Source organism: Oncorhynchus clarkii, chromosome 12, assembly GCF_045791955.1.
Source record: "Oncorhynchus clarkii lewisi isolate Uvic-CL-2024 chromosome 12, UVic_Ocla_1.0, whole genome shotgun sequence".
Lineage (NCBI taxonomy): Eukaryota > Metazoa > Chordata > Actinopteri > Salmoniformes > Salmonidae > Oncorhynchus > Oncorhynchus clarkii.
The window spans coordinates 54,529,589-54,542,122 of record NC_092158.1 but is presented as its reverse complement, the minus strand read 5'-3'; the positions used below and the strand labels follow the sequence as shown (position 1 = coordinate 54,542,122).

At 40.8% G+C, this 12,534-nt stretch overlaps 1 protein-coding gene across 2 annotated transcripts; it reads left to right on the top strand.

Moving 5' to 3' along the window:
- The first annotated feature begins 344 nt into the window (after window positions 1-344).
- On the top strand, window positions 345-10,709 carry LOC139422076 (cornifelin homolog B-like). Of its 2 annotated transcripts, XM_071173223.1 has the most exons (6): window positions 427-548; window positions 932-984; window positions 1,186-1,427; window positions 1,795-1,931; window positions 8,875-9,039; window positions 9,212-10,708. In XM_071173223.1, the coding sequence occupies exons 1-5, from the start codon at window positions 540-542 to the stop codon at window positions 9,004-9,006; spliced, it is 573 nt and encodes a 190-aa protein (XP_071029324.1). In that variant the 5' UTR covers window positions 427-539; the 3' UTR covers window positions 9,007-9,039; window positions 9,212-10,708. The 2 variants fall into 2 exon arrangements, with proteins under 2 accessions (XP_071029323.1, XP_071029324.1); XM_071173222.1 differs by having other exon boundaries at window positions 345-548; window positions 8,875-10,709.
- The last annotated feature ends 1,825 nt before the right edge of the window (window positions 10,710-12,534 follow it).

The window sequence follows — 12,534 nt, the reverse complement described above, 5'->3', positions numbered from 1 at the left end:
AAATATCCAATTCCAAAAACCACAACGTGCAACGAGTTTGGGAAACCCTGCTCTAGGTTGCCAGTTGGGTGGGATGCTCACATGACCAACCTAGAAAACACAACAATGAATAAATGGAAAAACATCTAATGGACTGAAGTCCACTGGCAGTGTGAGCACAGCTAATTAAATCCCCTTTGGAAATCAGTCATGTAGTTGAAATGGTCTACCTCTGTCTCTACTTTGTAGTGTGTGTTTTATAGAAACATAATGCTTTTTTGCTTTCAACAGGAAATGTTCTCAGCTGTTCAGAGAATCATGGTGAGATGTTTCTTATTTGACTGAGCCTCCCTAGCCCATTACTGTCATACTGTTATTTACTGTCAAAGACGGCACCAAAAAAAGCAGATGTGATCAGGTCGATGTGCGCTCATTAAGAGGAAATGCTTTAAGGCAGCAACCACAAGAGTACATGCAGACGCTCGCTTAGTGTGTGTCTTTGGTTGTGAGCGAATCATTTGCTGTTACTACAGCTCTCTGGTAGCACGTAGCTGGTGTCTATGATTAAGGTAAGTAGTGTGTTTTCTTTTACAATGATTTTCTTTTTGTCACTGCTGTCAATGCCTGGGTGAGTATTCTTTATCTTGGGAAGAGCTGTCTCTGTTGGGAGTATGAACCTTCTCATCCGCAGGCTCTCTAGCTGGCTGGCTAGCTCTGGCCTGGCCTTGGCCCTTACACTGGTGGTGTGCCATTTGCACTGTATGAAGAGGGCGTTACGAGCCCCTAAAAAAGGAGGACCAAAATGTGTTATCTTCCCAGAGCAGCCACTGGCAGGGCTGCTGCGCTCCAGCCCTATCTGGAAGAGCACACCCCATCTTAGTGGGACGCTCACCCAGTCTCTCCCCCCCCCCCCCCCCCCCCCCCCCCCCCCCCCCCCCCCCTTCCCTGACAGGGAGCAATCAGCATGGAGGATACCACAGCCATAGTCACAGCCACCACAGACCAGTAAGTGTTTGGCCCTTATCAGTAGAGATTACCATTGTTGGGTGTGATACGTCATTCCAACATGTTCTTAAGCCCTTTTTGAGGTATTATGTTTATTTATTTTTAACCCCTATTCGAGCCACATTGCAGTACTGCTAATCCTACATTAATTTCTATACTTTAAATGCCACTGCTGTTTCTGTTTGTCTTTGTTTATCTCAGTTGTGCACCAGTCACCAAAGCAGCATTGCAGCAGGCCCCAGGTTATGAGGAGGAAGCCGGGGGCTGGGACATAGGAACAGGAAGTGCAGGTTGGAACCCACAGAGTGCTGCTGCTGCAATGGAACTTCCTGTTCTCACGCAGCCTGGCTTGGGGGTAACCAAGACGACAGTGACCACGATCACTCAGACTGGAGGGGACTGGAACAGCAGCCTGTTCAACGTGTGTGGAGACAAGACTACATGTGAGGCAGACATAGCCCTGGGCTTATCTCACTGCATTGCACACACACTCGGGCTAAGTGTGAAAGTCAAAGTTCCCAGTTTGGGTAACTGAACGGGTCAAATGGTGGATGGCTATACTGCTGTCTTACATGGGCCTACTCCCTGTTATGCTCTACCTTTTGTTAATTAAGGAAATTACGTGTTTTTTATGGAGGATTTATCATGGAGATGACGATTCTCTTGTATGATACCACATCAAATCTATCAACACTCTGTAGGGTTGCTAAACATGTATTTAAGTTAAAGTTGTCTAACCGACTACTACTGTCTTGTGGAGAATTGCGGAGAACTAAACTTAGCCCTGTGTTTCTCTTTCTGCCCATGCAGGTCTCTTAGGGGCCTTTGTGCCCTGCTGCTTGGACCTGAGTCTGGCCCACCACTATGGGGAGTGTCTGTGTTTGCCCCTGCTTCCTGGCTCCACGTTTGCCATGCGGGTGGGCATCAGGGAGAGATACAAGATACGGGTGAGGATTGTTACGCAATAGTGAAGAGGAGGTTTATTGGGTGTTATTGAGGTCGATGTCCGTGTGGAAATTGGTGACGTCGTCACGTTTGATTAAATATAACACTGTGGGTCCAAACTTGCAAGCGTTTCGAAAAAGTTTAAGTTTAAAATTTAAAAACTTCACCAGCCGGCAGTCATTATTTCCTGTAGAAAGTTAAGCATCAGCCAATTACAAATGTTGATGTAGTTGGATGTGATAGAACACTTCCATGAGAGCGTCCTTGACAGATATCAAACGACACCATCTGCTAATCGAAGGTACTAAAACACGTACTAAATTTCAACTGGAGGAATGACTCAGTGTAGTGAGCCTGGCTCCTGGTAGTTTTTGCAGTTTGCTACAAGTTTGAATCCCAGGTGAAGTATTGTTGTTTTCCCTTTGAAATGTAGAATTACATTTAGTGTGTAGTGAAGGGAAGTGCAGCCAACACATTGAAAATGAAGATTAAGAATACATTTAATGAGGAACTGCATCTTTCTATAGCCTTATAGACAAGCACTGCTAAAAAATCAAGTTTATTAGGCCTACAAACACTGAGTGTACAAAACATTAGGAACACCTTAGTAATATTGAGTTGCAACCCTTTTGACCCTCAGTTGGCTGAATGTCCTTTGGGTGGTGGATCATTCTTGATGCACACATGGGAAACTGTTGAGTGTGAACAACCCAGCAGCCTTGCCGTTCTTGACACACTCACACCGGTGAGCCTGGCACCTACTGTACTACCATACCCCGTTCAAAGACACTTACATCTTTTGTCTTGCCTATTCACCCACTGAATGGCACACATACACAATCCATGTCTCAAGGTTTAAAATCCTTCTTAAACATGTCTCCACCCCTTAATCTACACTGATTGAAGTGGATTTACCAAGTGACCTCAATAAGGGATCATAGCGTTCACCTCGATCCACCTGGCCAGCCTGTCATGGAAAGAGCAGGTGTACCTAATATTTTTTACACTGTGTATATTACATAGATGTGCACGCTGCACTTACGTGTACAATGTTTTATATACATTATTAGAATCATCCACTTCGTCACATATGCGTAATTTGAATCGAGCGTTGAGGACCTCAAACCCACAGTTAATGTATCCAATTGATTAACAATTTACCTGTTTAGTGGTGTACTGTATGCCACCTGGCAGTGGTTGTAATGGAGCTACATGACAGCTATTTGCCAAGACCATAAGGCTCTTCCACCTTTTTTACAATGTAGGATACACTTAAATGTTGTATAGATCTCATTTTATCTTTTTCCCAAAAAAGCACATGGATGTGTTTTGAAACGGATAAGTAAAAACGTGGGATTTTGTCATATGTGCAAAAACCTGCTTCTTGAACATTAGTAGCTCGTAGCCTAGTCAAGGATGCACCATGAGATATTGTCACACTACAATTGTGATTGGCCAAGTGGAACAAAATAATACCTTAAAATATCCCTCTTATGGCCAAGTTGACCTATTTTCAGAAATGGATAGCTTGGGGCTATAAGGTTGTATCTGCATCTTTGTCAAAGTGTTGTTATTGACAGCCTTGTTCTGTCCAATGTTCTCTACCTATATAGTACTCTAAATACCCAAATTCATGTTAAGTTCAAAATAATACAAGATAAAAATTGCAGCATTTAAACCAATAAGGGTTCGGAACTTTAAAGCCAATTAACTCAATCATCTTTTTGCAGATAGAACCTTATTGTCCCAAACTCTCAAAATACCATTGGTTGGTGGATTTAAAGTCTGTCTTTGATTGGCTGATGCAGAATTGTACATAATCACTGCCAGGAGGTCAGGTTAGCATAGGGATAAATGTGCCATGTAATCTAATGGGAACAGATAACATGCAGCGTTTTAACACATTCTACTTTAATTGGCAGAATGTTTATTTAAACGTAAACCTTTTGTAATGTTCGCAAGTATGGACCCTGGGTGTAAGAAAAAGTTTGAGTATGACCTTGAGTGTGTTGACGCTAGAGACTTCCTGTTTCTTTGCATGGGCTCCGTCTCAATCCACTGAATCCGCTGGTGTTGGCCAATCGCCTATGCGGTAGACAGGCCTTTCCCAAAATCGGTGTTTGTCAGACATGAGAGGATGCAGAAAGGTTACTTTTCACAAAAACATCTGAAGTCCGAACGGTTTGAGCCAGAAACGACCCCACCATCAAACTAAGACTCTCAGGAACATGGATATGGCGGCTGTTTCGCAAGACTCTTCTGACTGTAACCCAGTACCGGACAGTGAAAATTAATAGGAGATACTGTAGAATGTGCCAAAATTAAAGGGGTCAAATTTGAGTACAGTGGCAAGAAAAAGTATGTGAACCCTTTGGAATTATCTACATTTCTGCATGAATTGGTCATAAAAGTTGATCTGATCTAAGTCATAACAACTCATCTAAGTCACAACAACAGACAAACACAATCTGCTTAAATTAAACTAATAACACACAAATTATTGTATTTTTCTTGTCCATGTTGAATACATAATTTAAACATTCACAGTGTATGTTTGAAAAAGTATATAAACCCCTACACAAATGACTTCTCGAAAAGCTAATTGGAGTCAGTAGTCAGCTGACCTGGAGTACAATCATTGAGATGAGATTGGAGATATTTTTTAGAGGTGCCCTTCCCCATAAAAAATATTCACAAAATTTGAGCTTTCTATTCACAAGAAGCATTGCCTGATGTGAACCATGCCTCGAACAAAAAATATCTCAGAAGACCCAAGATTAAGAATTGTTGACTTGCAAAAAGCTGGAAAGGGTTACAAAAGTATCACTGAAAGCCTCGATGTTCATCAATCAGTCCATGGTAAGACGAATTGTCTATAAATTGAAAGTTCAGCGCTGTTGCTACTCTCCCTAGGAGTGGCCATTCTGCAAAGATGACTGCAAGAGCACAGCGCAGAATGCTCAATGAGGTTAAGAAGAATACTAGAGTGTCAGCTAAAGACTTAAATAAATCTCTGGAACATGCTTACATCTCTGTTGATGAGTCTATGATATGTAAAACACTAAACAAGCATGGTGTTCATGGGAGGACACCACGGAAGAAGCCACTGCTGTCCAAAAAAAACATTGCTGCACGTCTGAAGTTCGCAAAAGAGCATCTGGATCTTCCACAGCGCTACTAGGCAAAATATTCTATGGACAGATGAAAATACAGTTGAGTTGTTTGGAAGGAACACACAACACTGTGGAGAAAAGAAGGCACTGCACACCACATCAAAACCTCATCCCAACTGTAAAGTATGGTGAAGAGAGCATCATGGTTTGGGGCTGCTTTGCTGCCGAAGGGCCTGGACAGCTTGCAATAACTGCCGGAAAAATGAATTCTCAAGTTCATCAATACATTTTGCAGGAGAATGTAAGGCTGTCTGCCAATTGAAGCTCAACATAAATTGGGTGACGCAACAGAACGACGACACAAAACATAGAAGTAAATCAACAGAAGAAAATATGCCTTCTGGAGTGGCCCAGGCAGAGTCCTGACCTCAACCCGATTTGAGATGCGTGGCATGACCTCGAGAGCTGTTCACACCAGACATCCCAAGAATATTGCTGAACTGAAACAGTTTTGTAAAGAGGAATGGTCTAAAATTCCTCCCGACCATTGTGCAGGTCTGAACCACGACTACAGAAAACGCTTGGTTGAGGTTATTTCTGCCAAAGTAGGTTCAACCAGTTATTAAAACCAAGGGTTCACATACTTTTCCCACCCTGCACTGTGAATGTTTACACAGTGTGTTCAATAAAGACATGAAAACGTATAATTGTTTGTGTGTGTGATCAGTTGAAGCAGACTGTGTTTGTCTATTGTTGTGACTTAGATGAAGATCAGATCAAATTTTATTACCAACTTATGCAGAAGTCCAGGTAATTCCAAAGGGTTAAAATAGTTTTTCTTGCCACTGTGTATAGATGTTCCTGAGCTTTCTTATCTCTCAGATATAGGACAGACACTTGAAAAAAACAGTTCCTTTTGATGTGTTTTTTTACTATCAGTTTTGTCATGTATGAATGTGTTATTCAATGCGTTTCTATGGCTACAACAGTAAGGCCAAATCCAATGTTTCATCAAATAATTTTGTAATATTTGTTTTCATACCTACAGGGGTCCTAAAATGTAAGATCAAATAGCTAAATGATCCATGGTATGACAGTCTTAAAACAATTGCAAATGTTAGCTTAGTAGATATTGCCCCTAAAGGCTTAGAGACCCAAGAGATGACCTTACTGGGCACTCCTACTCATTCAAGGGTTTTTCTGTATTTTTACTATTTTCTATATTGTAGAATAATAGTGAAGACATCAAAACTATGAAATAACACATATGGAATCATGTAGTAATCAAAAAAGCGTTAAACAAATCAAAATGTAATTTATATTTGAGATTCTTCAAAGTAGCCACCCTTTGCCTTGATGACAGCTTTGCATACTCTTTCTCTCAACTAGCTTCACCTGGAATGCTTTTCCAGCAATATTGAAGGAGTTCCCACATATGCGGAGCACTTGTTGGCTGCTTTTCCTTCACTCTGCGGTCCAACTCATTCCATAACATCTCAATTAGCCTGTCGGGTGATTGTGGAGGCCAGGTCATCTGATACAGCACTCTCCTTCTTGGTCAAATAGCCCTTACACAGCCTGGAGGTGTGTTGGGTCATTGTCCTTTTGAAAAACAAATGATAGTCCCACTAAGCGCAAACCAGATGTGATGGCGTATTGCTGCAGAATGCTGTGGTAGCCATGCTGGTTAAGTGTGCCTTGAATTCTAAATAAATCACAGACCGTGTCACCAGCAAAGCACACCCACGCCATCACACCTCCATGCTTCATGGTGGGAATCACACATGGGGAGATCATCCGTTCACCTACTCTGCGTCTCACAAAGACACAGCGGTTGGAACCAAAAATCTCTGATTTGGCCTCATCAGACCAAAGGACAGATTTTCACCGGTCTAATGTCCATTGTTCGTTTTTCTTGGCCCAAGCAAGTCTCTTCTTCTTATTGGTGTCCTTTAGTAGTGGTTTCTTTGCAGCAATTCGACCATGAAGGCTTGATTTACAGTCTCCTCTGATCAGTTGATGTTGATGTGTCTACTCAAACTCTGAAGCATTTATTTGGGCTGCAATCTGATGTGCAGTTAATTCTAATGAACGTATCTTCTGCAGCAGAGGTAACTCTAGGTCGTCCTTTCCTGTGGCGGTCCTTATGAGAGCCAGTCATCATAACGCTTGATGGTTTTCGCAACTGCATTTGAAAAATCTTTCAAAGTTCTTGAAATGTTTCGGATTGCCTGACCTTCATGTTTTTAAGTAATGATGGACTAACGTTTCTCTTTGCTTATTTGAGCTGTTCTTGCCATAATATGGACTTGTTCTTTTACCAAATAGGGCTATCTTCTCTATACCATCCTTACCTTGTCACAACACAACTGATTGGCTCAAACGCATTAAGAAGGAAAGAAATTCCACAACTTAACTTTTGACAAGGCACACCTGTTTATTTTATTTATTTATTTTTAATTTTTTTATTTAACCAGTTAAGAACAAATTCTTATTTTCAATGACGGCCTAGTGGGTTAACTGCAGAACGACAGATTTGTACCTTGTCAGCTCGGGAGTTTGAACTTGCAACCTTCCGGTTACTAGTCCAACGCTCTAACCACTAGGCTACCCTGCCGCCCCAATTGAAGGGTATTGTCATAGATAAAATGAGAAAATAAAACAAATACGCAAATAGGTTTTTATTATTTAATGGCATGCATGGATTGTTTCATAAACTTGGCTGTGAACTTAATTTACAAACATTTATAACCCTTGTCTGGTAAAGTAGCTCTGATGTTACAGATACTAAATGGGCTAAAACACTAAACCTACTGCAAGTCTCCACTCCCAAATAAAATAAAATGATCCCTAACCAAATGGATCTTGACTCAACCAACTCACCATCCATTTAACATATACAGACTCGTCTTTAACAGGAAAGTCTTCAGAAACCTTGGATAATGAGAGCTCATAAGAAACCAAATGGGCACCTGTAGTATGATGACCCTCAGACATCTGCAATAATCAACATAAACATCTGTGACATAGTAATATGCAGACACATGTGATGTACAAAGGAAGTGACATGAGCCTATGAAGGTTCTATACACAGCCAAGGTTGTTAGATACCAAGGTTAGGTCATGAATATTCTAATATCACATAACATACATGCATGCGATGTTGTCCTAACCTGGATTAATGAACCTAGTGCACAGCCATGTTGTCACCTGGAAATGCATTCCAGGTGACAACCTCATGAAGCTGGTTGAAAGAATGCCAAGAGTGTGCAAAGCTGTCAACAAGGCAAAGGGTGGCTAGTATGAAGAATCTCAAATATAAAATATTTTTTTTAGATGTTTAACACTTTTTTTGGTTACTACATGATTCCATAGTTTTGATGTCTTCACTATTATTCTACAATGTTGAAAATAATAAAAATAAAGAAAAACCCTTGAATGAGTAGGTGTGTTCAAACTTTTGACTGGTACTGTAATATCATTGAAATTATGTGGAAACGACGTTGATTCAATCAGTGTGTGCCCAGTGGGTGGTGTCATGGGCACAAAAGCAGTGTTCACTCAAGATATTTAGGTTGGACTTTGTGCTCGTGTACAATGAAATGTTTCACTCACATTTACTTTCGCTCTCTCTACTAACAGTTGATCACTTTATTTATTTTGTATGGCATGCGGTTGGCAATTTTTTATGATTTGTTTTGAAAAGACTCAGAAAAAGACCATGCCACCACATTTGTTCTGCAGCCAGGCTTAAGATAGCTAAGCACCCTTTCACCGGAGACCAAATTTGACCAGGCCCTGTGTGTGTGTGTGTGTGTGTGTGTGTCTGTAGGGCAGTGTCTGTGAGGACTGGACCACGGTGTACTGCTGCTACCCCCTGGCCATCTGTCAGATGATCCGAGAGATGAAGAGGAGGATGAAGAGCCAGACCTACCAGGTGTCCACTGCACTGGAGTGCTCCTGACAACATGGCTGTGCACTAGGTTCATTAATCCAGGTTAGGACAACATCGCATGTATGTTATGTGATATTAGAATATTCATGACCTAACCTTGGTATCTAACAACCTTGGCTGTGTATAGAACCTTCACAGGCTCATGTCACTTCCTTTGTACATCACATGTGTCTGCATATTACTATGTCACAGATGTTTATGTTGATTATTGCAGATGTCTGAGGGTCATCATACTACAGGTGCCCATTTGGTTTCTTATGAGCTCTCATTATCCAAGGTTTCTGAAGACTTTCCTGTTAAAGACGAGTCTGTATATGTTAAATGGATGGTGAGTTGGTTGAGTCAAGATCCATTTGGTTAGGGATCATTTTATTTTATTTGGGAGTGGGGACTTGCAGTAGGTTTAGTGTTTTAGCCCATTTAGTATCTGTAACATCAGAGCTACTTTACCAGACAAGGGTTATAAATGTTTGTAAATTAAGTTCACAGCCAAGTTTATGAAACAATACATGCACGCCATGAAATAATAAAAACCTATTTGCGTATTTGTTTTATTTTCTCATTTTATCTATGACAATACCCTGCGGCTGACAATCACGTTAATCTAATTTTGTACGTTCCTCTCTAAACCTCTTGCTAGTCAGCACCAGGATATGAAAATGTTATTAATTTACAAAGCTGGGATGTATCTAAAGGCGGAGTATGCAATTTGTGAAAGGTTATTGATGTATTTTTTTATTTGACCTTTTATTTAACTAGATAAGTCAGTTAAAAACAAATTCTTATTTACAATGATGACCTACACCAGCCAAACCCAAGTTCCTTTGGTCTGATGTACATCGACTGTTTATTGCTTCATACAGCATTATATGTCGAATACGGAACTCATTTTAAAAGTCTACTACAATGATTTCATAAAAGGAAGTGTAAGTATCAAAATAATCCTTGCCATTTAATCTCCCTGGATTAGAACAGCAGTCTGTGACAGCCTGTGAAGAGGATGGCTAGCTGGGAACATGGTGATAGTAGCATGGGAATGCTAGGGTTGCAGAGCTACTGGTATTTTACCAAAGTTACCATCTTCGTTAATCTATGGTAATGTTGGTAATATACAATACCAGTCAAAAGTTTGGGGACACCTACTCATTCAAGGTTTTATTTTTTTTTTAGAATAATAATGAAGACATCAAAACTATGAAATAACACATGAAATCTTGTATTAACCAAAAAAGTGAATTATATGAAATTCTTCCAAGGAGCCACCCTTTGCCTTGATGACAGTTTTGCACACTCTTGGCATTCTCTCAACCAGTTTCTTGAGGTAGTCCCCTGGAATGCATTGCAATTAACAGGTGTGCCTTGTTAAAATGTCTTGTGGCATTTCTTTCCTTAATGCATTTCAGCCAATCATGTGTTGTGACAAGGTAGGGGTGGTATACAGAATATTTGGTAAAATACCACATTTTGATGTCTTCACGATTATTGTACAATGTAGAAAATAGTAAAAATAAGAAAAACCTTGGAATGGGTAGGTGTGTCCTAACTTTTGACTGGTACTGTATACTTGAACAACTGTGTTCATATATAGGATTACTTTTTATGTGTCCATGTTGTCCATGAGTTTATTGTGGAGAGATCATATGCTTCAATATAAAATAGCCTAATTAATGAAAAAAGCATCCAATAAAAAATGGCATCGCCAATTAACACTGCAACTCTTCCAACTATTGCATTTTTTCACAACTGCCACCAGTTTGGTGTCAAAATATTTACAACAAAGACATATTGACATGATAAAATAAACAATTATAAAAAGGAAACAAAATATATATACACACTAATGGTTTTCACTCAGTTAATGGTTTATATTTAAGGATAATGTTACAGATTTCTCATTCTATTTTCTCTCTTATTATTTTATATATTTGACATAAGGCCACACAGAGGGCCATAGATAATAAGACACCTGGGTTAATCTGAAGTATCCAAAAGCGTTGGGGCAGTAACCGAAAGGTCCCTGGTTCGAATACCCCCAGCAGACAGGTGAAAAATCTGTCTGTGCCCTTGAACGAGGCACTTGACCCTAATATGCACCAGGGCTGACCGTGTAAAACAACACTTTTCACTGCACCTATTCAGTGAATGTGACAACTTTTTTTGTTATGGTAAAATTCTCCAAAAAACATTAAAGTTACAAAACTTCTGGTAGTTACTGGTAAACAAAGTTTCCAGTAATATACTCTTCATTTGCAAACCTAGGTATTACAGTATCATGATTTCATAAGACTCCAATGGTGATTTAGCATTCATACCCTCATTATTGAAAAGGTTTCTCAGTCAAATAACAATCTGGTTTGAGCCAGATGGACAGGAAAACCTGATGTATCGCCCAATGCTTGACGCATGCACCCCGGTCGAAACTTTTCAGGCATATGTTATGACAAAATGTGACGTTTTTGTTCATTTTGGTGTTCGTGCACACAAAATTTGTTCCGAAGGCAAGTCTAAGTTCAGTAGCCGAAGTCTACGCCTCTTCGTCTTTAGGGAGTATGCGAGCACAGATGTTTGCCTCGCCTTGCCGAGTTAAACTATCCACAAACCGAACATATGCATGCGGGCACCTGTAAAGACAATGATTGATTGTGTTTATGCTTGATTCGAGGCTCCATAGGCTTGCAGAGGACAAAATGAGCTCCATACTGCATCGCCATGTACCTCCCAAAATGTGTAACAATGCGGAGAGCTCCGTATCGCTCCGCGTTGACATGTTTGGTGGGCGGGAGGTCCTGTTTAAACACAAACTCACTTACTTGACAACAGGGTATGAATGCCCTGACTGCAGAGGCCTTTAGACCAGAAAAGGCTGCACTACCAATGTAGACGTCGGATTGACCATGCAAGCGAGCGCATTTTAGTGACCCGTGTCAACAGCAGTTGCATCCAACCCCCTTTACATATACCTACCAGCAGATGGCAATGTTGCCTCAGAGCTGCAGAACTACTGCTGCTGCTCTGCTGCCCCCTTGGCTTCGCATGGAAACGGAAGGGTGTGTGTGTGTGTGTGTCCTGCTTGGTGCACCAGGTGTGCAGGTGATGCTGTTGGTCTGTGGTGAGACCCCTGGGGTGCGGGACTGCTGGATCCAAACTACTGCAGAGCCCATGAGATGATGGGAGGGAGGGGAAGGGAAAAACAACAACAGCAGTGATACTGTAGATGCATGCACAGCCTCCCTTTGTAGTCTTCTCATACATTTCACAGCGTGGTAGTTTAAATGTTTTATATTTTACACACACTGTCTCGACGCTTTCACGTTCCATGCAGTGATGTTATAACTGCTCTTGCTTGTTGGTATTCAAATTCCATTTAAAGGATTGCTACAAGTGGAATACGCCACTGGGTTTATTGACATTTCTGCAATCCAAGAAGGTTTTTCTTACATTCCTCTTAGTTGCCATACCATCCCTCCTAAAGAGCATGTCTGTCAATCAGCTTCTAGTAGCACAACGTTATGGTATGAGTAAGACAAAGGAAGGAAA

What these genes read in the sequence shown, in the direction of transcription:
- LOC139422076 (XM_071173222.1), top strand. An exon ending in GTGTGGAGACAAGACTACAT is followed by an intron (nt 1,428 to 1,794) that starts GTGAGGCAGACA and finishes CTGCCCATGCAG; the next exon opens with GTCTCTTAGGGGCCTTTGTG. An exon ending in GGGAGAGATACAAGATACGG is followed by an intron (nt 1,932 to 8,874) that starts GTGAGGATTGTT and finishes GTGTGTCTGTAG; the next exon opens with GGCAGTGTCTGTGAGGACTG.